This window comes from Myotis myotis, unplaced genomic scaffold (assembly GCF_014108235.1).
Source record: "Myotis myotis isolate mMyoMyo1 unplaced genomic scaffold, mMyoMyo1.p scaffold_m19_p_4, whole genome shotgun sequence".
NCBI lineage: Eukaryota > Metazoa > Chordata > Mammalia > Chiroptera > Vespertilionidae > Myotis > Myotis myotis.
Window position 1 is genome coordinate 4,160,430 of NW_023416346.1, and position 23,221 is coordinate 4,183,650.

The 23,221-nt window shown below is 38.3% G+C and overlaps 1 protein-coding gene across 1 annotated transcript in view; it reads right to left on the reverse strand.

Annotated features, from left to right (window-relative positions):
- The window catches only part of EFHC2 (EF-hand domain containing 2), a 156,183-nt gene that overhangs the window by 79,304 nt on the left and 53,658 nt on the right, over positions 1–23,221 (reverse strand). The window contains exons 4-8 of the mRNA XM_036305029.1: positions 12,854–13,077; positions 8,963–9,214; positions 6,681–6,794; positions 6,168–6,306; positions 1,051–1,222 (exon numbers count right to left, since the gene is read on the reverse strand). Coding sequence (XP_036160922.1) covers positions 1,051–1,222; positions 6,168–6,306; positions 6,681–6,794; positions 8,963–9,214; positions 12,854–13,077 — 901 coding nt within the window. The remainder of the gene's footprint in view (positions 1–1,050; positions 1,223–6,167; positions 6,307–6,680; positions 6,795–8,962; positions 9,215–12,853; positions 13,078–23,221) is intronic.

A 23,221-nucleotide genomic window follows, 5' to 3' on the forward strand; every position in this document is an offset into this window, starting at 1 on the left:
ATTTTCCCAAAGAAATATCTGCAACTCATGTTCACTGCAGCGTTGTTTACAATAGTCAAGGCATGGGAACAACCTATGTATCCATTGACAAATGGATAAAGAAAATTGTATATATGTCATATATATATACAATGGAATGTTATTCAGCCATTGAAAAGGAAATCCTACCATTTGATACAATAAGGATGGAACATGAGGGCATTATGCAAAGTGAAATAAGTCAGACAGACAAGTACTATATTAACTCACTTATATGTGGAATCTAATAAAACCAAACTTACAAAATAGATATCAGATCTGTGGTTGCCAGAGGCAGGGAGTTGGGAATGAATGAATTAGATGAAGATGATCAAGAGGTACAAACTTCCAGTTACATGATAAATAATTTCTGGGGGTGTAATTAATATACAACATGGTGATCATAGTTAACCATAGGATATTATATATTTAAAAGTTTTGAGAGTTGCCCTAACCGGTTTGGCTCAGTGGATAGAGCGTCAGCCTGCGGACTCAAGGGTCCCAGCTTCGATTCCGGCCAAGGGCATGTACCTTGGTTGCGGGCACATCCCCAGTAGTGGGTGTGCAGGAGGCAGCTGATCGATGTTTCTCTCTCATCGATGTTTCTAACTCTCTATCCTTCTCCCTCCTCTCTGTAAAAAATCAATAACATATTTTTAAAAAAAGTTGTGAGAGTAAATCGTAAAAGTTTTCATCACAAGGAAAAAAACTAGAATTGTGTAAAGTGTTGAATGTTAACTCATTTCATCATGATAATCATTTTTCAGTAAATACATATAGCAAATCATTATATTATACAATGTTATATGTCAAATTATATCTCAGTAAAACCAGGAAAAATATAATAACCATTCAAGTAAGAAGCTGTTAATACTTGCATGTTAATCGACTTCATTAAAAAGCTATAACTTGTCCCTGGACTTGACATTAGATGAGCTGAGTAACATCTGTATCATCTTGGAGACTATAATATATATTTTGAACACATTTGGGAAAAAGATCAAACCAAAATATCACGGTTCCGTCAAGTACCTGTCTTTTTCTATGCACTTCTTAAAGGCCTCCACATTAGGACGAACTACGGGCACGAGGTTTATGCAGGAGCGGAGAGAATCCTCTTCAGAACCAAAACCGGTGTAAGGTGGAAATTTCCTTTCTATTTTTGGAGGAGATGGAGGCTTGCATGGAATTGAGTTAAAGTTCTCTAGAACAAAGCAAAGGCAAATGAAACATCAATATTATTTTTGCTCTGATTACGGCTGTTTTGAAAGGTTTGTTATGTTTTCAAGATGAACATGAAGATCTTTGTAGACTATTTTAAACTCTTTCAAACAAAGCACAGCAAAATCCTGTGAGGATAGGTTTCAATCATGTTTACAAAAACCACAGAACTCACTCAATAATCGTCATTGGTTCAAAAGAAAAAAAAAGAAACTATGTCAAATAAGTAAACATTTCTCTTTTGTTATCACATCCCGTTTCTGAATATTTTTGTTCATCCTGATTTTTCCAGTGATATGAAAATTCAGACTTAGAAATTTATTCCACCCATTCCATATTTTAAGCTGCAGTTTAGCTCTCTCATATCTTTAGTCAACACTCACTAATCGAATTCCTTTCCAAACAGGTTGACTCCTGACTATTCTGCCTTTACCTTTCCCATCCACTGTCCCCTCCTGCTGTATGAACTTTTTAAACCTTCTCCCTTTTCCTCAACTCAACTCCAGGCCACGGCCCTTCGCTATCTAGTTAAACAAAAACTAAACTTTTTGTTACCAACCACTGCTCCAGGTTGCTCTTGCTACTGCCCACAAAAGGACTACAATTGTATTAAAAAGTGTCATTTGTAATTGAAAGAAATTCATGTAAGCAATGATTTCCTTTTCCATTGTCAAAGTTCTAATAGCTGGAAGAATCCAGATTTAGTGCACACCTCTGTAATTGAAAATGTGTATCAATTTGTCATCCAGGGCAAACTAACTCTTTAAATTAAAGGACATGTCTTACACTGATTAAAAGGTTAAGGGTTTGAGGTTATTTCTCATTCTAATTTGAAAAGTTTCCATTTCCTTAGACTTCCTCACAGCCTTTGTGTGAACTCCTCTCAAGCATACTCCCCCATATTAACCTGAGAAAGCTAACCAAAAGAGGACACACATTGAATAGCAAAGTAACTAAGAATGCATTCTATACTTTCCTGTATAATTGCAGGTTTCATAACACAGTGTTGTTTTCTCAACTACATAATTTTTGCAACAGATTTAAGTAACAAAAGAACCAATTTAGTGTTCCTCTGCACCCACAGTGCCATCTAGTGTGTAAAAGTTGAGAACTGTTCCACTCCTTCATGCCTGACTGTTCTAACACCACATACATCTTTTTGGATATTCCGACTCAAAATATCATTTCTCTGGGTAATTGCTTACAATGTTTTGTCCTTGCACCTGAATAAGTTTCCTGTCTTTGGTTTTCCATTATCCTGCATTTTTCGGGTATTAAAAACATTTGGTGAACAAATGAAAAAGTATACATTTTTGTACAAAGCATCTTCCCAATTATCTTCTTAAACTGACACTCTGATGGATCTTTGAGACACATCTGTTTTTCAAGTAGTCTGATTCCTCTAGTTCCAAGTGACTTGTAAAAATATGTATATTGAATGTCTATTGACAAATAACTAGATTCCAATAAATTTACAGAGATGTGATATATTTTTCAAAGGAATCTTAATGTTCATTCACAGTGATTTATTATTTGCCATCTCAGTTGGAAACAACACGAGGAAAGCCTTCAATTACCTCAAAGTAGATTTTGTATGTTCTAGTGACACAGATACAGACCCAGGTTTAAGGAGGCCTAAAGCTTAAATAATTTGGAGAAGCTCTTCAAGACAAAGAATGACAAATTATTAAGACAAAATTAGGCCCATGGTTTTGGACTGGAGCCCCTGCAAAGGAAGAAGCCTAAAACTTCATATGCATGGACTTTAGTAACATCAAGGAAAATCTACCTCTACTTGTATGCAATGCCTAGGTCAAATGATTTTGATGGGTTGTTCATTTTGAAGTCAAATGATTATCAAATCCCACAGCTTCCTAGCTCTAGCTAAAAAATGCTTGGAAACCATCTAACCCTCAATCCTCTTACCTTCATAAGGTGGGGGGAAGAGGTAAAAAACTGTTAACTCGCCCTAACTGGTTTGGCTCAGTGGATAGAGCGTTGGCCTGTGGATTGAAAGGTCCCAGGTTCGATTCCGGTCAAGGGCATGTACCTTGTTGCGGGCACATTCCCAGTAGGGGGTGTGCAGGAGACAGCTGATCAATGTTTCTCTCTCATGGATGTTTTTAACTCTCTATCCCTCTCCCCTCCTGTCTGTAAAATTCAATAAAATATATTTTAACACACTGTTAACTCCATTGAGGCCATATGGTGAGACTAGAATTTCATCCCTGTCACCGTATCTTGGGATGGCTAATTTGCTCAAATGATCATTAAGTCTCATCTAGGATGTCCTGCTGTTTCTAGCACCAGGAGTTCAGAGATGGCTAGAAGTGACTCCACATCAAAGTTGCTTTAAGTTTTTTGCTCATCCTTAATGTCAGCACGACCTATTCAGTGTTGATGGGCAATGGGAATGAATGGTCTTGTTACTAGTTGGGTTATCCCAGCCGCTAAGGATTAATAATAAGAAAGTCTTCTTGAATCCAAAGGCAACAAAATCTCAGACATATGCCGAAGCAATTTCTTCACTGATACAGCTCCTAAGGCACTTGAAACGAAAGAGAAAATGAACAAATGGGACTACATCAAAATAAAAAGCTTCTGCACAGCCAAAGAAACCATGAACAAAACAACGAGAAAACCCACTGTGTGGGAAAACATATTTGCCAATGTCATATCTGATAAGGGCCTAATCTCCAAAATTTATAGGGAACTCATACAACTTAACAAAAGGAAGATAAACAATCCAATCAAAAAATGGGCAAAGGACCTAAATAGACACCTTTCAAAAGAGGACATTCAGAAAGCCAAGAGACATATGAAAACATGCTCAAAGTCACTAATCATCCGAGAGATGCAAATCAAAACAACAATGAGGTACCATCTCACACCTGTCAGACTGGCTATTATCAACAAATCAACAAACGACAAGTGCTGGAGAGGATGTGGAGAAAAAGGAACACTTGTGCACTGCTGGTGGGAATGCAGACTGGTGCAGCCACTATGGAAGACAGTATGGAGTTTCCTTAAAAAACTGAAAATGGAACTCCCATTTGACCCTGTGATCCCACTTCTAGGAATATATCCCAAGAAACCAGAAACACCAATCAGAAAGGATATATGCACCCCTATGTTCATAGCAGCACAATTCACCATAGCTAAGATCTGGAAACAGCCTAAGTGCCCATCAGTAGATGAATGGATTAGAAAACTGTGGTACATCTACACGATGGAATACTATGCTGCTCTAAAAAGGAAGGAACTCTTACCATTTGCAACGTCATGGATGGAACTGGAGAGCATTATGCTAAGTGAAATAAGCCAGTCAATGAAGGAAAAATACCACATGATCTCACTCATTCATGGATAATAGAGACCATTATAAACTTTTGAACAATAATAGATACAGAGGCAGAGCTGCCTCAAACAGATTGTCAAACTGCAGCAGGAAGGCCGGGGAGGGTTGGGGGGCAGTTGGTAGGGGGGTAAGAGATCAACTAAAGGACTTGTATGCATGCATATAAGCATAACCAGTGGACATAAGACATTGGGGGATAGGGGAGGCTAGGGGACTGTCTAGGGCGGGGGGAAAAAAAGGAGACATATGTAATACCCTTTGTAATACTTTAAGCAATAAAAAAAAAAGAAATAAAATATAAATATCTTAAAACCGAAAAAAAAAAAAGAAAGTCTTCTTATAGACACACACACAAAAAAAAAAAAAACAAGGAAAGAATTCTAAGCACAGTTTACATTCAAATCCCTGTCCCTTCGGTGAAAGAAACACTTGCTGGAGCCTCTGGAGCCTTTTCCAACCTTCATGCTACAGGAAAGACTGACAGGTCTCCATTTGCCAGTCCGTGTTCATCCACATGAAATAATGAGGGAGTAATATGTTATAGCCCACAGGCAAGTCCGGGCCAGTGGGATGACCAAGCTGCCTTGCGGGGGAGGAGGGCTAGAGGGGTCACACTAGACTATTTTGTGGAAGAATTCTATGGAATCACCTTCTCCTTAGAAACCTTAAATGCGTGAAAAATCTTATCTTTTTAATAATCAGATTGGGTTTTGTATGGGGGTACAGAGATCTCTTGGATTTCTATCAAGCCCTCTGCTTCTATGTAAATAGAAAGCTTACTCAAGTACCTTTCTTGAGACTGTGGCCAACTCTTTCTCTTAGTCTGTTTGCCATTTTTCCCCCAAGTATGTTGTGGGATCATTAGTTAAGAGAAAGTACTAAGCACCAAGGTTTCACAATGCATTTGAAATCTCTCCCTGGCTTCCTCTTCGGGAGGCCCCTATCTGTGTTGTTGGCACTTGTCAGGAACTTCCTGTGGCACTATAGAGTGGAGACACCAGGTATTCCACTGATCACAATTACAGACAAGGAGGAAATGTAACTACAATTATTGATGGGACTTTGTCCTGGTTTGGGCATCAAGAACACCAAAATATACTGTATAGAATTTAGAACCAGATTAATTATAAACAAAATTAAATTGTCAAAGGTAACTAAGTCACATTAAGTATATTCATTTAACCTTACCAAAAAGTCAGGAAAAGCAAATGTAAAGATTATAAGAGATTATTTATTCATTGCCTACCTACCCCGCATCACGGATATAATTTCTAGTCATTAGTTACATTAAGCACACTGTTGTTACTCAAGAAATGTTGTGTAATAATAGTGTCTGCTAAATGGGAGATTTTAACATATGTTATGAGAAATATAAAAAGTCAGCGTGACTATAAAATGCATCACAATTTGCATTTGCATAATTTTCTGTTCAAATGCATAATGCTCATATTATATTAGCCTTAAAGGCATAAACTACTTTTTATATGAGTTTATATACTGAAATCTTAACTAGAGAACAAAGGCTCTAAGTTTTCAATATTATTTTCTAGTTGACAGATGTATCACTTACGAATTCCATATTTAGTCTTATAATAAGTCTTCGTAAATTCATCACAGTCACAAAGGAGCACTTTTCTTCCCCACACATTGATGGTGGCTCCTATTTTCAGGTCAGTATCTTTGTAAAACTCTTGTTCTAATTTTGCCACCTAATGAAAACAAAGGAACACAACACTGGCAGCACAAACCCTCCAAAAATCTAACCCTTCCCAAAAGAAAAAAAAAAATTAAAAAACTCAATTATATCATTTACAGCCAAATTTTTAAAATCAAACCAAAAGACTAGTCGAGACTAACTTTAAAAAAAAATTATTTTAGCAATGCAGTGCTACCCAACAGCAATGCAAAGCATATATTTACATATGCACTTAAGCATGTTTATTATTGAAAAATAGCAATGCAATGTATACTTATTAATTTCACTCACAATCAAGCTCACCAGAGAAGAATATGTAACTCCCCCCATATTTCAGGTTCCAGGGATGTCACATTGGAAACAGTAATAAAACATAAGGTTCCTCACCTTGAATTTATCCAACAGGTAGCCATGCACTCGGCTTACTTTATAGCCATTATACACATTGAGAACTATTCTATCTGTTACGTCTCCTGGTTGATGGGCTCCAGGAGGGCCGTACTGGAAGACAAAAACCAAAGCAAGCTGTGGTAGATGGTCTCTAAATACAAAAAGGGGCTCAAGTGGGAAATATGCATTACATGGTTCTTCGCTGCCATCTGCACGAAGACAAGACATTGGGGACAAACTTTATCTACCTGTCCCTGTGCTTCCTCACCCCCTGCGGGCTGGACTATCCTCCGCCCATCCACCAAAGCCCTGAGAAGCCTCCTATTTCCCCATCACCTCTCCCATCCTACTGGCCTGTCCCTAATTCAATGCTCCATAGCGCCTACCGCAGGATGAAACCACTTTTTGTGGTTCTCTAGTTGCCTCATCTTTTCCCTTCACTGAACTACAAACCATGCCTTGCCTTCTTTTCTTTACTCTGCTTAGCACCCTGCCGGATCCTGAACCCAAGAGGCATTTGCTGGCTGAGACAGTGTGGTGTGAGAGCAAGAGCAACAGAGAGTGGTCGGCTTCGAACAGAAACCATGGCCTGGAGAGAGCCAGAACACTCCTCAGTTCTACATGCACTGGAGGTGGTCCAAGCAGTTGCATAAATTGCAGGAAATACCTTCATTAACTTACAGATTCACAGTGATCAGTTTATCATATACAGATGAGAAATCTGAATCATCTCTGATACATATGACATAATATGTAAGTGCAAATGTGTGAATGTATTATGTATGGGGTATAAGTAAGCCACATAACATAGGAAAACAGTACATTTGGACACAAACTCTCTCTTCACCACTTACTAGCTACAGGACTTGGGGCCAGGTTTTTATCTTCAGTTTCATGTAACTACAACAATAGTACTTATTTCTTGCTTTCTCAAAAGATGTTGAAAGTGCCAGGGGAACTCCTACCACTACTATATCTTTCCCCCATGAGAATGTATGCTCCATGAAGCAGGACTTAATCCATTTTCTTTCTCACTGTAACCCCAGAGCTGACATACAGTTGACAATAAATATGTGTTAAATGAATGAATGAAGCAATTGATGTCCAGACACACTGCAAATGTCAGGTGTGTCATTATTATTTTATAGTCAGCCTATTTTTCAAAGCCATTCTAAAAACAGGCTTCCCAGGTATCTCGTGGCCACCTGCTGTCCATACTCCAGAGCTCCCTCTGAGACAAATCCTGCCGCTACCACCACCACCACCCCTCCCAGCAATACTGCAGGGCTTCTGGCTATGGGCTCAAAGAATCTGAAAGAGCCTCCTGTTTAGACCACATAACCAGTGATTGTTTGCATCAGAAATGGGTGTTACAATAAACTCTTCAGTAGCATTAAGAATTAAGTTAAAAAATATTTTATGCAAATAAGAAATACAATGTAATATAGAGCTATGAAAAAAGCCTGTATGTTTTTGTGTCCTCATAGGTGTTTAGAGGTCCTTAGGTAGTGTTTTTTACTAGGTTACCTCATTCTATCTTTACAGTTATCTCAGGATGGAGGCCTCGTTAACTATATTTTAGAGATAAGGTAATACACTCAAAGAGCTTAAGTGACTTGCCCAAGATCACACAGTCATAAATGTAGAACCATAATTCTAACCCAGGTCTTCTATATTTATGTCATTTCTGGCTGTACCCAAGTTATGTTAGCTCTCAACTAGCCATACATATGTGTAGAAGTAAGTCTGATAACTTTTTAATAGCAAATAAAATGCAAAGCTGTCACTGCTGCTAGCCATTGGCTAGTTGGTGATTGGTGGTTACTCTCAGAAGAGTCACTCCAGTGTGTGTGTGTGTGTGTGTGTGTGTGTGTGTACACATTCACAACATACACCAATACCATGGGACCTCCTCAGTAGGATACAGAAGCCAAAGATCAATGTCCCATTCAAGGCCATAAGCCATTTTTTGACTAGAGAGTCATTTGCCTTCATAAGACTGTGAACTCAATATTGAATAGGTAATTTCTCAGGCATTTGACATTTTCCTTGATTTGCCTTATACCCAGAATATTCCAACTCCAATCTGTCATATCCTCTGCACTACTTTCCAAGATGTATATTAATATAGGGCACAAAAAAATGAAAGTTTTCTAAACTCTTGCAATAATGTATGGTAACTGTCATCACATAGTCATAACACATGACATTCCAGTGACTGACTAGAGTCTCTCAGCCCACAAGCAAACTCGGAAAGTGGTTCTGTGTCCACCACTCACCTTGGGCAGCTTTCCCCTCAGGAGGAAAAATGACATAGGATCCCGGCCTGAGTTATGGGGCAGAAATTCTTTGATTTCAATAGTACCATCAGACAAGAAGTAATGCAAGATGAGTTGTCTATAGTCCCCAAAAACTGATCCGGAGTCATCCCACATGCAGTAGAAGCGCAAAACCTTCCCATCATAGTTAAGGAAGTCTTTCAGGGTGTCGAAGTAATCATAGGGACGTAAAGGCTGCACATAGTCTAGTATCTGAAAATGAAAAAAAGTTTCACAATAGTTGTGATTTGGGCATAAGCACCTCTGAGATACAAGCAATCAAAGAACATAAAGATATATTTTCCATAGACTAGTCTATAATTTATTTTTTTATTTCAACTAATATTGATGTATAACCAATTATATATATACATATATATGAGTATTATATATATTATAACCAGTACATATAACCAGTTTCAACCTTAAAAATATAATCAAGTATTAGGAAGCTTTCATATTAAACATTATTTTAATGCACTAAAATTTATTCCTATCATATTTTTAAAAACTCATTTTTCTCAGACTTCAAATATTTGTTTAAGAAATGACAAAACTGCCCTAACTGATTTGGCTCAGTGGATAGAGCATCGGACTGCGGGCTCAAGGGTCCCAGGTTCGATTCCGGTCAAGGGCATGTACCTTGGTTGCGGACACATACCCAGTAGGGAGTGTGCAGGAGGCAGCTGAATCGATGTTTCTCTCTCATCGATGTTTCTAACTCTCTATCCCTCTCCCTTCCTTTCTGTAAAACATCAATAAAATATATTTTTTTCAAAAAGAAATGACAAAACTAATACATAGTGACAGAAATTAGAACAGCAATTGCCCCTTGGTAGTGGATTGACTGGAAATGGGAACTAGGGAACTTTCAGGGGTGAAAGAAATATTTTACAGCTTGATTTTCATGTTAGTTACTAAGTTGTACACATTTTTTGAAACTTGTTGATCTGCATGCTTAACATCTATACATCTATGTTAATTATATCTCAATTTAAAATTATCTTTTTAATGAAAATTCATATCTCTATATTCTCTTACTCGTCCAAAGGTTTTTGTGAAGGTAAAAGGGAAGAAATATATTCATGGTTTTATTTTGCTCAAAAGCTTTAGATATTGAGGATCTGAAAGTACCATGGAAACAGAAGCAGAACAAATGGAAAACTTCCCAATCAGCACAGAACCACTGCCTGGGTTCTGTCCCCCAACCCAGGAACCACTAGCTCTGCAGTCTTCTTGGTGTAACTCTTTTCCATTTGTACGTTCCCAGCCCAGTCTTGGAGCAAAACTGCTCCGCTCTATCTAATGTAGCCAAATAGAATTGGAAGTGTTCATTGGCAAGGGAGATGTAGTTTCACATCAACTTACATAATCTGCTGTGTCAATTCTCAAAATGTTGTACCTGTCCAGGGCAGTCTACATGCAGATTTATCCCAAGAAATGGAGGCAGACATAATGGCCTTTCAGAGGCTCTCCAGTATTATCCCTGATAATTAAATGAAATTATGGGACCTCTACCTTCATTGATTGGAAAAATATTTTTTCAGCATTATTAGGCCTTTAAGACATGTATTATTGATTATATAATATTGGGGCTCTTTTCAGTTTAGGTTAAATTATTTTGTTTTGTTTTTAATTCTCACCCGAGGATACTTTTCCACTGACTTTTAGAGAGAGTGGAAGAAAGAGGGAGCAGAGAAAAATATTGATGTGAGAAAAACACATTGATTGGCTGCCTCCTGTACGTGCCCTGACCAGGGCCTGAGCCCGGGAGGAGCCTGCAACCTAGGTAAGTGCCCTTGACCGGAATCGAACTCAGGACTCTTCGGTCCACAGGCCAATGCTCTCTCTATCCACTGAGCAAAACCAGCTAGGACAAGTTAAATTGTTTAAATTTAACTTTATGTTTCAATGCAGCAAACACTGGAGAAGTAAAAGCATTACAGTCAATATAAAAGGCTCTTATTAAACTCCTAATTTTCCACAGATTTCTGTATCTATTAAAGAACTTTCTCCCCGAGGGAATAAATGCTAAAATGATTCTCCCAATCTGAAAGGAAATTACTTAAAACATTTCTAGGATGCGCTTGGTATTTATTCTCGATTCCTGGCACAAAAGAATTTTTTCTTTATAAACCTATGAAATTGCACAGTGCTCTATGCATTTCATATAATGCATCATCATTCACAATCATTATCATATAATCACTACCAACTGTTAACTGTTAGTGAATGAATGCAGCCATATGTAAAGGGTGATAATTCATATGGATCCATTTCTTTTAGGTTCTTACTGTTGGTTCTAACAACATATTTATCTAGACTCTTTCATCTAGGACATTTAGAAAAAATAAAAATGAACCAAAACCACAAATCTCCTTGCATGCCAATATACACGGGTATAATGCCACAAAGATTTCACCTTGGATACTCCAGGATCAACAATATATATTTTTCAGGAGGGTTGTATGCCTACAACATTAAAGAATAATTCTGCTGGGGCTAGAAGGCAAGAACAGATGAATGATTCTGCATGCAGCTTTTAACAAGAGATCAAAGCAGAATCAAAAGAGAATTTTATTCTAACTTTGATATTATCTTTCTTCAAGGAAATGCATTACAATTTTTGAAAACAATAAAAATGAGATTAATCTATAGAGGTAGAATAGTGGTTAACCCTGGGGAAGAGAACAACTGATTAGAAAAAGGCATGAGGGTACTTTCGGGGGAAGGGGGGAAAAATGTTCTATATCTTAAGTTGGGTATAGATTACATGGGTGTATGTATTTTTTAAGACTCATCCAACTATATACTTAATTTCTGTGAATTTTATTGTGTATAACCATACTTCAATAAAAAGAAAAAAGGAATCCCTAGCTGGTTTGGCTCAGTGGATAGATCATCAGCCTTCAGACTGAAGGGTCCCAGGTTTGATTCCGGTCAAGGGCACATGCCAGGTTGTGGGCTCGATCCCCAGAGGGGTGCGCAGGAGGCAGCTGATCAATGATTCTCTCTCATCATTGATGTTTCTGTCTCTCTCTCCCTCTCCCTTCGTCCCTGAAATCAATTATATATATATATATATATGGCAATAATGAAAATCAAGTAAGAAGCAAAAAATTTGAGTTCAAATCCTAGAAAGAACATTGGCTAGGTATTTGACCTTCTACATGACACTTGCCCTTTTGGGTGTCCAGATTGTTTTATAAAGCATAACATTTGGACCATGTGGTCAATAAAAAAAAAAAAAACTTTAGAAAGAAAACAATGATACAACCAACACTTATTCTTTCCTTCTTACACTAACTGGGGTCATACTTTTCTTTCATAATGGAGGTCCATCAGAATCATGGCCCTTCTCACTCCTCCAGAACATCTCTGTATCTAATACCACCATTAGGGGAGCTGGGAGTCCCAAGGAAGAAGGAAAAAAGTAAAAGATGTGCCCAAGGCTTGGTTCAGTAAATCAGTAGAAAAGCAGCAAAAATTTTTCCCAGAGTCAGGGAACTAAAATGGGAAAAGACAAGCCAGGTAAGTATGGATTCACTGCGAGTGACAACAAAACCAATTGTGGGCTCCTAGAAAATGTCCCATGTGCGTGGCTCACTGAAGACTCCTACTGCCTGAAAGGGAGTCTCCATGGAGAGAAGGGTGGCCAGGGCCAGTGAGTGAGACTTTCTAGCACTGAGGCTGACAGCCAGCGTTCCCTCCAGCCCAAAGGACAAGAGGACAACGCCAGCAACTCTTGCCCCAAAAGTTCTTTCACATCTGCCTCAGAAGTACCAGTATCCTCTATTGACTGAAGGGATTCTCATTCTGAAGAAAAGAACTCACAATGTATCCACTTCTTACCTCTCTCCGCATCTTTGTGTACGGATCATCTGGACACTTTCCCGGGGGGTTTAATCTGACTCCTATTTTCTTCAAGAAGTTTTTTGTGAATGGATTACAGTCATAAATCTTGAAAGTCCGGGCATAAAAGACAACATCTATGTTGATATTGAAATCAAATACAGTATAAAACTTTTCAACATTAGGAGGTGGGAGAGGAATCCGGTGACGCCGGATAAAAGTCCCTGTGGTGTGAAATAAAATACAATTGTTTCATCATACAGCTAACAAGGAAGAGGTCACAGCACATATCAGTAACAGCCCCAAATGCTTTCCTACACCACTGATCTGGGCAAAGGGCTGTTTCTTGGAGGCAGCATTAGTATGTTCAAACTCTGAGGAAGCCAGAAGAAGCTGAGACTTCTGAGGTCCAGAGTTATTTGATCAGTCTTACCTATTAGTAGAATTGCCTAAGTGGTACTAGGGAAGTTCTTTAATAAACCATGAAGACTAGGGTAGGAGGGAAGAAGCGGGCATTAAAAGTGAACTAATACACCAGACACTGCCACCATGTCTTTTCCCAGAACAAGCATGGTCACTTTCACCCAATGTGAGCACACTAAAAAAGGCACTAAGAGTCACCATGGCAACAGCTTGCGATGATGCCTTTTTCTTCCCAGTTTCTGGGTGTCCCTTTAGGTCTTGTGTTCTAAGCTGTGAGAAAGGGAGGGTGTGGGAGGTCTCTGATATGACACTGTGGAGGAAGGAAGAGACAACCACTTTGACGATGTGGGCACCGACCACCTTAAAATGGCAGTTACTGGAAGAAATCCACTTAAACTGAGTTGGAGGGTGCTGCATGGGCCTCCCATGCTGGGTGTAGGGTTCACGTCCTCACCAACTGAGGGCCTGCATCTGTGTGTACCCTGCCATTCAGTGCTGAAGCCACTGAAGTTGATGTGACATCAGCAGTGTGATTAATGACAGATTTCTTAACTCTAAGATTGCTATACAAATTATCTGATACCTCTTGTGGTTGTTGCCAGGATTGAGTAAAATGCATGTAAACCACTTAGCATTAGTTTATAATAAGCATTCAGTGAAAGTTAGCTGCTGCTATTGCTATTGTTCTGTTCACTTATTCACTATAGTATCTTAAACACTTAGCACAATGCTTTGAACACAATAGGCATTCAAAAGTATGTGTTGATATACTCTGGTTTCTTTTCAGACCATGTAAATCTTCCACCTTTTACAAAACTATGTGTTGAGTAATTCTGTCATCATTTCAAAAACCAAAGCAATAAGACCCCAAAGCAGATTGCTTACACAAAATGCATACTCTTGGATCAAAAATATAAGCTAATAAGCTGCATTATAGTAGGTGACAACACTATGATTTACAGCTCCTGCAGCATAAATGACTTTATGCTGCTTTGAAGCTTTGTAAAATCGTCTTTCCTCTACCACCCTCTTTTCTTCTTTCTCTATAGCAGTGGTTGGCAAACTGCAGCTCGCAAGCCACGTGCGGCTCTTTGGCCCCTTGAGTGTGGCTCTTCCACAAAATACCATGTGCGGGCGCGCACGTACAGTATGATTGAAACTTCATGGCCCATGCGCAGAAGTCGGTATTTTGTGGAAGAGCCACACTGAAGGGGACAAAGAGCCACATGTGGCTTTGGGAGACGCAGTTTGCCGACCACTGCTCTATAGCCTCTATCCACCTCCACCCAACGATACCGACAAAATGGGCATTATCATAAGCTCCATAGTTTTAGACAGTGCTCTGGGACAAAGGTTCTGATCTCATCCCATATTTTACTTCCAACCCTATAATGCCCATTCACTTCTTCTCTTGAGAATATGGACCCCAAACACTAAGTACACTCAAAATGGTGGTTTGCCACTGGATTCCCTTCCTAGATTAGGGCACCAACAACACCACATCATACCAGGAAACTTACCCAAACACTGCTGAAACCTGTTGTCAAGAACTGTTTACAGTTTGCAATTTTATCCTACTTGCAAGCTAATGAGTTAGCCTGCCAAACATTCATAAATGTGGGCAGAAGACACAAGATGCTTTAGTTATAAACAAAGAGCAATTTATTAACAGCAATACTAGTAGTAAAAACATCAGCACTTTTTGCACCAGTTTCCTGAGCTTCAATTCCCACAAGTGATATCAGGTCCTGGTAACTCCTGAACCCACAGTGGGTTACAGGAGAGGAACCCTGAGCTGAGGGATCCCAAATCTATACTTATAATAGGGTAATATGCAAATTGGTTGGGATGCTGTCATGTAATGACCCAACAGCAGGAGGGCGGGGCAGCGAGCTACATGTGGTGGGGAGTACGAGCAGCCAGCTGAGGCAAGCGGCAGTGAACTACTCGGATTCGTGTGCAGAGTCACTAGTCTTTTATAATGGGAAACAATCATTCCTGCCTTTTGTCTCAGAGGGAGACATTGCTTTATTAGACTGGACAGTAAGCATGTCTGTGCTTCATTATGGAATGACACACCACCTCTATTTTCCAAGGCTATGAGCAAATCTGTAACTTACTCCAGAGGGAGATACTATCTTTGTCTTCCAAAGCTGTTGCTATATAAACATCCTTGAACAGAGAGTAGTTGGTGCCTCTGCTTGCAAGATCTACAGGATTGCAAGATACCCATGAAGAATTACCTTTCAACATCGCTAACTTAGGCTTGACCATCTACTTTAAGAGCAAAGAGGCCTGACTGGTATGGCTCAGCGGTTGAGCGTCGACCCAGGAACCAAGAGGTCACCAGTTCAATTCCTGTTATGGCAAGGGCACATGCCAGGATTTTAGGCTCGATTCCCAGTTGCGGGGGGGTGGGGGGGGTGGCAAGGGGGCATGCAGGAAGCAGCTGATTGATGATATTTCTCTGTCATTGATGTTTCTATCTCTTTATCCCTCTCCCTTCCTCTCTCTCTAATAAATCAATAAAAACATATTTTTACAAAAAGAGTAAAGCAAAAAGATAAGCATAGCAAACTGAGGCTCCAATGGCTCAAGAAAAATTGGCTTCTGTGACTTCTGTATAGAAGTGTTTCAGTATAACAATGTCAAGCAATCTTCTTCATTTGATATAGCACTGAGAATGGCACCTTTACCCAAGTCTAGAAATACTCATTAATTATTCATTACAATTTGTTAGGGAGCAATTAATGAATATCTTTATGTGCCAGGTACTGTGTTAAGCTCTCTTTCATTATTCTACTAATCATCTTTTCACTCTGTTGAAAGAAAATTTACTGAAATCATGTTCATCTTCTTTTCTTTGTAGCAATTTTTAATTACTTGGTACATTAAATTAAAATAATAAAACTATGAAATTAGAACTGGCCTTCAATATTTTTAAATGTACTACATAAAAGATTAAATAATTTCACTGCAAAAAAATTACATTTCAATTAGCCTTTAATTCATGCCACTGAAAACAGTATGCAAATTAATCATTCAAGATTAGACATTTAAAACAAATTGCATACTTACACATCTATGAAAGCATGGACATTTCAGGTATTTTCAGGAACCATTATATATCTCTTTGAAAATACTTACATTGTGACAGTTTTTAAAAATACGGAAGATTTATTCGGTAGTCAGGAGCTTCTTCAGAAATTCCATCTATCTTGCATTTGTACTTCATTATAAAAATTCAAATAAGCAATTTCTGTTCAGTAAGATTTTTAAATAGGAATCCTATATTTTCCTAGGTGGGAAGAACTGGCCCACCTACTGAGCTTTCAAATAATAATCATCATCATCATCATCATAATTATCATAGCCCTAAAATATGCTTTCACATACATTTTCTCATTTAATTGTCAATAATACCATGAGGCAGATAATGCATGAAATATAAATATTCAGCTTATGGATAAGAAAACCAAAGCTGAACTGGCTAAGTGACGTGCCTAAGGTCACGCCCTAACAAATGGCAGAAAAAGATCTTCAACCTGGGTTTTCAAGCTCAAAGTAAATACCATTACTTTCCACAGTTTGCACTGAACTATATCTCACTGTACTGAAGCCACAAATTAATTAAGTGAAGGAAGGCCGGAGTTTTAGAGGCAAAACAGGATAGAAATCGGGAGAACTGGCAACAACCATAAAAAGGAAAGAGAGATGATAAAACTGTTCTTTCCTTAGGAGTCTGCATATCCCAGGCCCCCACACTCTTTCTTATCTTAGCTCCCATACTTCTTTCACTAGATGGTTTTCAGAAGTTTTTCGTGGTAACGGAAACAGATCTGACCATCCAAGGGTTGGAAAGAGAAGGCAGGTCTAACACTAAATAAGAAAACTTTAATAACAAGAAATCCCAAGTCACAATTCCATGTTAATCAGAAACTAATATGGGCCATTTGAAATGTATAGTTGCACATGAGAGCCTTCAATAATATATTCAAGGGTTCTCTCAACTGTGTCCTTTGGGAATTTAAATTTCTATTTATTGGTAATATGTGTGTTTATAGTCTTCCACGATAAATGAGAGAAACCCCATCAGCAGGAATTTGTTCTGGAATATCAAAGAAATGGGCAGGATGCCATGTCTTTGGCACACACTGGAAAACATTCAAGATCATCAGGGTATAAAATAAAAATAATGCTACAAAATGGAAAAACAACAACAGATGTACTATATTTGCCCTTTAAATCTTTAGATGTTTACCTTCTACACTGTCCCAAGTTGGACAGATGTCCAGGCATCAGATATCTGCTTTTAAGCTCTTCCTTATCTTGATATTTTACATCCCTCTTCCAATTTTTAAAGGCTCTGCTATTTGATTACACTCTGCAAGCTTTAACTTTCTAACATCTCCCTGTGGTTTAGATCAAAATGATGATAGATCCCTTTATGTTTAATGTGTTTTCATTTCACGCAGTTGGGATTTGCTTTAGATCTTTGCTCATACCACTAAATTTAGTTTTTAGGAATTTACCTCCCAGAATTAAGTATGTTGAGTTCATTTTAGTAACATTGTAGACCTAGGATACATCCAACGAAAACAAGAGCTGGTTCTTTGAAAAAATAAACAAAATTGACAAACCTTTAACCAGACTCATCAAGGAAAAAAAGAGACAGGACCTCAATAAATGAAATTAAAAATGAAAGAGAAATAACAACTGACACCACATAGATACAATGGATTGTAAGAAAATACTATGATAAACTATATGCCAACAAAATGGACAACCTGAGTGAAATGAGTAAATTTCTAGAAAAATACAATCTTCCAAAACAATCAGGAAGAATCAGAAAATCTTAAAAGACCAATTACAACTAAAGAAATTGAAGCAGTAATAATAAATAAATAAATAAATAAATAAATAAATAAATAAATAAATAAAAAATAATACTCCCAGCAAACCAAAGTCCTGGACCCAACAGCTTCACAAGCAAATTTTACCAAACGTTCAAAGAAGCTAATAACTATCCTTCTCAAACTATTCCAACATATTTAAGAGGAGGGAACACCCCCAAGCTCATTTTATGAGGCTAGCATTATCCTAATTCCAACCCCAGGTAAAGATAATACAAAGAAAGAAAAGTATAGGCCAATATCCCTGATGAATATAGATGCTAAAATCTTCAAGAAAATATTAGCAAACTGGATCCAGCAATACACTGAAAAGATCATACACCAGTGATGGTGAACCTATGACACGCGTGTCAGAGGTGACACGCGAACTCATTTTTTGGGTTGATTTTTCTTTGTTAAATGGCATTTAAATATATAAAATAAATATCAAAAATATAAATCTTTGTTTTACTATGGTTGCAAATATCAAAAAATTTCTATATGTGACACGGCACCAGAGTTAAGTTAGGGTTTTTCAAAATGCTGACACGCCGAGCTCAAAAGGTTCGCCATCACTGTCATACACCATGATGAAGTGGGATTCATTCCGGAGAGGCAAGATTGGTACAATATCCGCACATCAATAAACGTGATACATCACATAAACAAAAAGAAGGGTAAAAACTACATGATCATATCAATAGATGCAGAAAAGGCACTTGATAAAATCCATACCCATTTATGATAAAAGTGCTAATTGAACTGGGAATACAGGGATCATACCTAAGCATAATAAAGGCCTATATGATGTTACATATCATGATAACATCATACTCAGTAGACAAAAACTAAAAGCATTTCCCTTAAGAACAGGAACAAGACAGGGATGTCCGCTTTTACCTCTCTTATTCAACACTAGAGGCCCAATGCACAAAATCTGTGCAAGGGGCTCAGCCCCCGCCACCACCATGGTCACCCCTGCCTCAGCCTCTGCCACTGAGGCTTCGTCCAGAAGATCGTCCGGAAGGACACTTTTATTATTATAGATAGTACTGGACATCCTAGATCAGTGTTCTTAACCAGGGATACACTAAGAACCAAGTTCTAGACCCCAGGCCTACAGAATCAGAATTTCTGGTGGTAGGTCAGAAGATTCTAATTATCTCTCTCAACTGAAAACTGGTATAGACATTATCAGAATATCCATGGCACATTTCTAATCATTATCATTTACTTAGCATAGATTAGTTTGGACTTGGTAGTATTTAACAAAGGAGTTTTCTGTTAGACAATTGGAGGTAAAACTATTGGGGTTAACCTCTGACATTCATGGCTTAGTATAAATTATTTCAACTACATTGCAACAAATTCTACAAATATAACACATCTAACCAAAAAGAGAATAATGTCATGGCAAGAAATGAAAGCAAGCCTTGAAGTGTAAAGTGATTTTGACTTATAATACACATATATCTCTCTGACAGCCAGGATTCTGGAACATTAAAAATATGTTCTGATTAGAAGCTGCATACAACTGAATGCCCATTATGGCCCCTTGCTAAGGGATGCTTCTTTGTTTTTGGCTTATTCTAACTCCTCCCTCCCTAAAAACTTTACATGATAGGAGAGGCAACTAAAAGGGAGGCTAAATCCAGGTGCACGAATTTCTAAACAGTCTGCTCTACAAAAAAATAAACAAACAAGTGCATCTGACCTCCTAGTTCATTTGGAAAATATTGAGACCCTATGAAAGTGACAGGAACACCATCCGTGCCCAGCACCTAAGTGTGACCCCTAGCCCCTTCCCAGGGCCCACAGGCACATGAAAAGCAGTCCCAGACCACTCAAGACACAACTGAAAGAAATACTACCACCCCATCCCAGGTTTGAGCCACTGATTCATTAAGCCTGTGTTCTTTTCCCCAGTTTTTTTTTTTAATTTAGAAAAGCCTAAAGAAGGTATTTAAATTATTTTGCAGGGTATCCTCTGTTCAAACAGACTTTCCTTCACAAAAATCATCATACTGAATTTCAAGAGAAACTGGTTTCTCACTAAACAAAGCTTGCTTATTCGTGTTTTCTTTCCACCGGACTTGCTAGAGCCCATCAGGTATCTTCACTCTGCTGACAAATTCGGTCTTGTTACATATCATGATTACTATGTATCCTATACAAACCCCTGGAGCTGTGTCTTCACTCAGGGAAATGACCTGCTCAGAATGAGCCAATCAGAAATTCTGGCATTTTCACAGGATACTTTAGAATTGTCTTTTACTCAAGGTTTTTTTTTTTTTTCTGGGTGTTTATGAATAACATGCCCTATTACTTACCTAAAAATTATTTTCAAATAAATCATTATGACTATCTTCAATTTGCCTTTGGAGTCTGCCTATGTGACATTTGAAATCAAGAGGGTGAAAAATTGAAAACTCCTAATAAAGGTCCTCAGAGAAGATCTTGCAATTCATTTCTTTTCTTGGATAGTTTAATAAAACAAAGACTCACTGGACAGGTGCCAGTGAGCCACAGGAATGTTAGTTTTCACTTAAAAATAATAATAAAAATCAATGCAAGTCACTAATGCAGGTTCAGGATGTCCTAGACTTCCTGTCCATCACTTGTGTAAATTTGGTGTCATGTAGGGAAGGTAATCAAAAATGAGGAAGGCGTGTGTAGAGAATATCAAAGTAAAGCATTTAAGTGTAAACTTACAAGAAAATATTTTTTTATTAAAACAATACATCACTTACCTAATATACACACTTACATAAAATATATGCTCATGGAAACTGAAAGTTATAAATGTTCTTTCTTTTCTGAAATAATTCTTTAAGCATTATCTAATACATTATTGTAAATCTTTAAAAACTGCCTTATACATGTTAAAAAAATGACTCTAAAGAGTCAGAGACCTCTTGTCCATTTACAAAATAAAATGTCACACTTTCAACGTTAAAAAGTTGTGAAAACCTTTTTTTAAATATCAAGGCCGCTTTAGCTGGTTTGGCTCAGTGGACAGAGTGTCGGTCTGGGGACCGAAGGGTCCTACATTTGATTCTGGTCAAGGGAACATACCTCGGTTGCAGGCTCCTCCCAGGCACAGGCCCTGGTCAGGATGTGTGGAAGAGGAAACCAATCCATGTGTTTCTCTCACATTGATGTTTCTCTCTGTCTTTCCCTTTCTCTTCCACTCTCTATGGAAATCAATGGGAAAATATCCTTGGGTGTGCAGGAGGCAGTTGAGCAATGATTCTCTCTCATCATTGATGTTTCTATCTCTCTTTCCCTCTTCCTTCTCTGAAATCAACAAAAATATATTTTTTAAAAATTAAAACCTCAATCCCTTCAGCATTGAAGGAAGTCCTTTGCATACTGACTCATCACCAACTTATTCTCAAGGTCCCCAAATTCCTCTATTTCTCCCCCTAGAATCCAATATAGTATATCAATATGGAGGCACTAAGCCAAATAAGTAGCAAACAAAAAGTTTATTCGACATAGGCAGAAAATCATAAAATCTGTTAATAACAATAAGTAAATAGTAAGTAGAGCAGTGATGGTGAACCTTTTGAGCTCGGCGTGTCAGCATTTTGAAAAACCCTAACTTAACTCTGGTGCCGTGTCACATATAGAAATTTTTTGATATTTGCAACCATAGTAAAACAACGACTTATATTTTTGATATTTATTTTATATATTTAAATGCCATTTAACAAAGAAAAATCAACCCAAAAAATGAGTTCGCGTGTCACAGGTTCGCCATCACTGAAGTAGAGCATGTATATTTTAAACATAGAAAGAAAGGTATGGAAGAACCAAGAGATAACTAATTTTCAGTATATATTAAGTATACATGAGGCACCTGGGTTCTAAATATTCATCATGCACTAATCTACAAGATATAGTAAATATTCATGAGTACTCAATATTCATGAGGCTTTAATTCGGCCACTCATCCACTGGTGACACACATTCTGGCCCCATGTGTCCTTTGCCCAAGAAACACAAAGTCTCTACTATTCAGCAGGTGTATTGGTGAGCTGCAGCTATGGCCAGGCCCACTGTCCTTGCATCTCTCTGATACAGTATGTGCCATTACCCCACCGTCCCTTCTGTATTTGGTTATTCTTGAACTTCCACTCTGGTCTCCCAACCACACTAATTAGCAGGAAGGGCTGATGCAGCAGAAGGAGACACATAGGACCATTGCTTACCCCCAGATTCAGGCAAGGTGGTCCTTCCACGCACTTTTACCCTGTCCTAAGTGTGTGAACCTACCTCATCTCTTTCCCCTTGCATCTTGCAATGTATTTGAAATCATTTTAATGCATCATGTGATTGATGCATTTTAATCTGGCCCAAGAGGCTTCTGTTCTGTGGTCTCTGGAAAGCCCATATGCATGCTTCTTGGAGACCACCATTGCACCAAGGTAATATCCCACACTATACTCTGGCTGCTTTGTAGGAGGAGCAGAAATGGAATCAGAGAGATCTATTAGGCACCTATTCCATTATTCTAATCAAGAAATAAGATTATCCAGGGTTATAATGGTAGCAAAGGGGACAGAGAAACATGAACAGATTCAAGAAATGTTTTGCTATGAGAATAAAGAACAAAGATGGTGGAGTAAACAACAGGAAAAGTAAATGAAGCAGAGACCTTAGTAAGAGACGGCAATTTCAGAGCCTAAGCTATTAGAGATGGTGATGCTCAGAAAGACAGAGAGATCATAATAAACCCAAGAATCACAGTTTGTCAGAGATCAAAGGGGCCCTGGAAGGGCATCGACACCAAACACCAAACAAACATGTGACTCCCTTCCTACACCTCTACTAACTGTCAGTGAAAAATAACCCCTGACTTGCTCCCAGGACCATCCATCTAGACCCGTGGTCGGCAAACTGCGGCTCGCGAGCCACACGCGGCTCTTTGGCCCCTTGAGTGTGGCTCTTCCTAAGCCTTAGGAGTACCCTAATTAAGTTAATAACAATGTACCTACCTATATAGTTTAAGTTTAAAACATTTGGCTCTCAAAAGAAATTTCAATCGTTG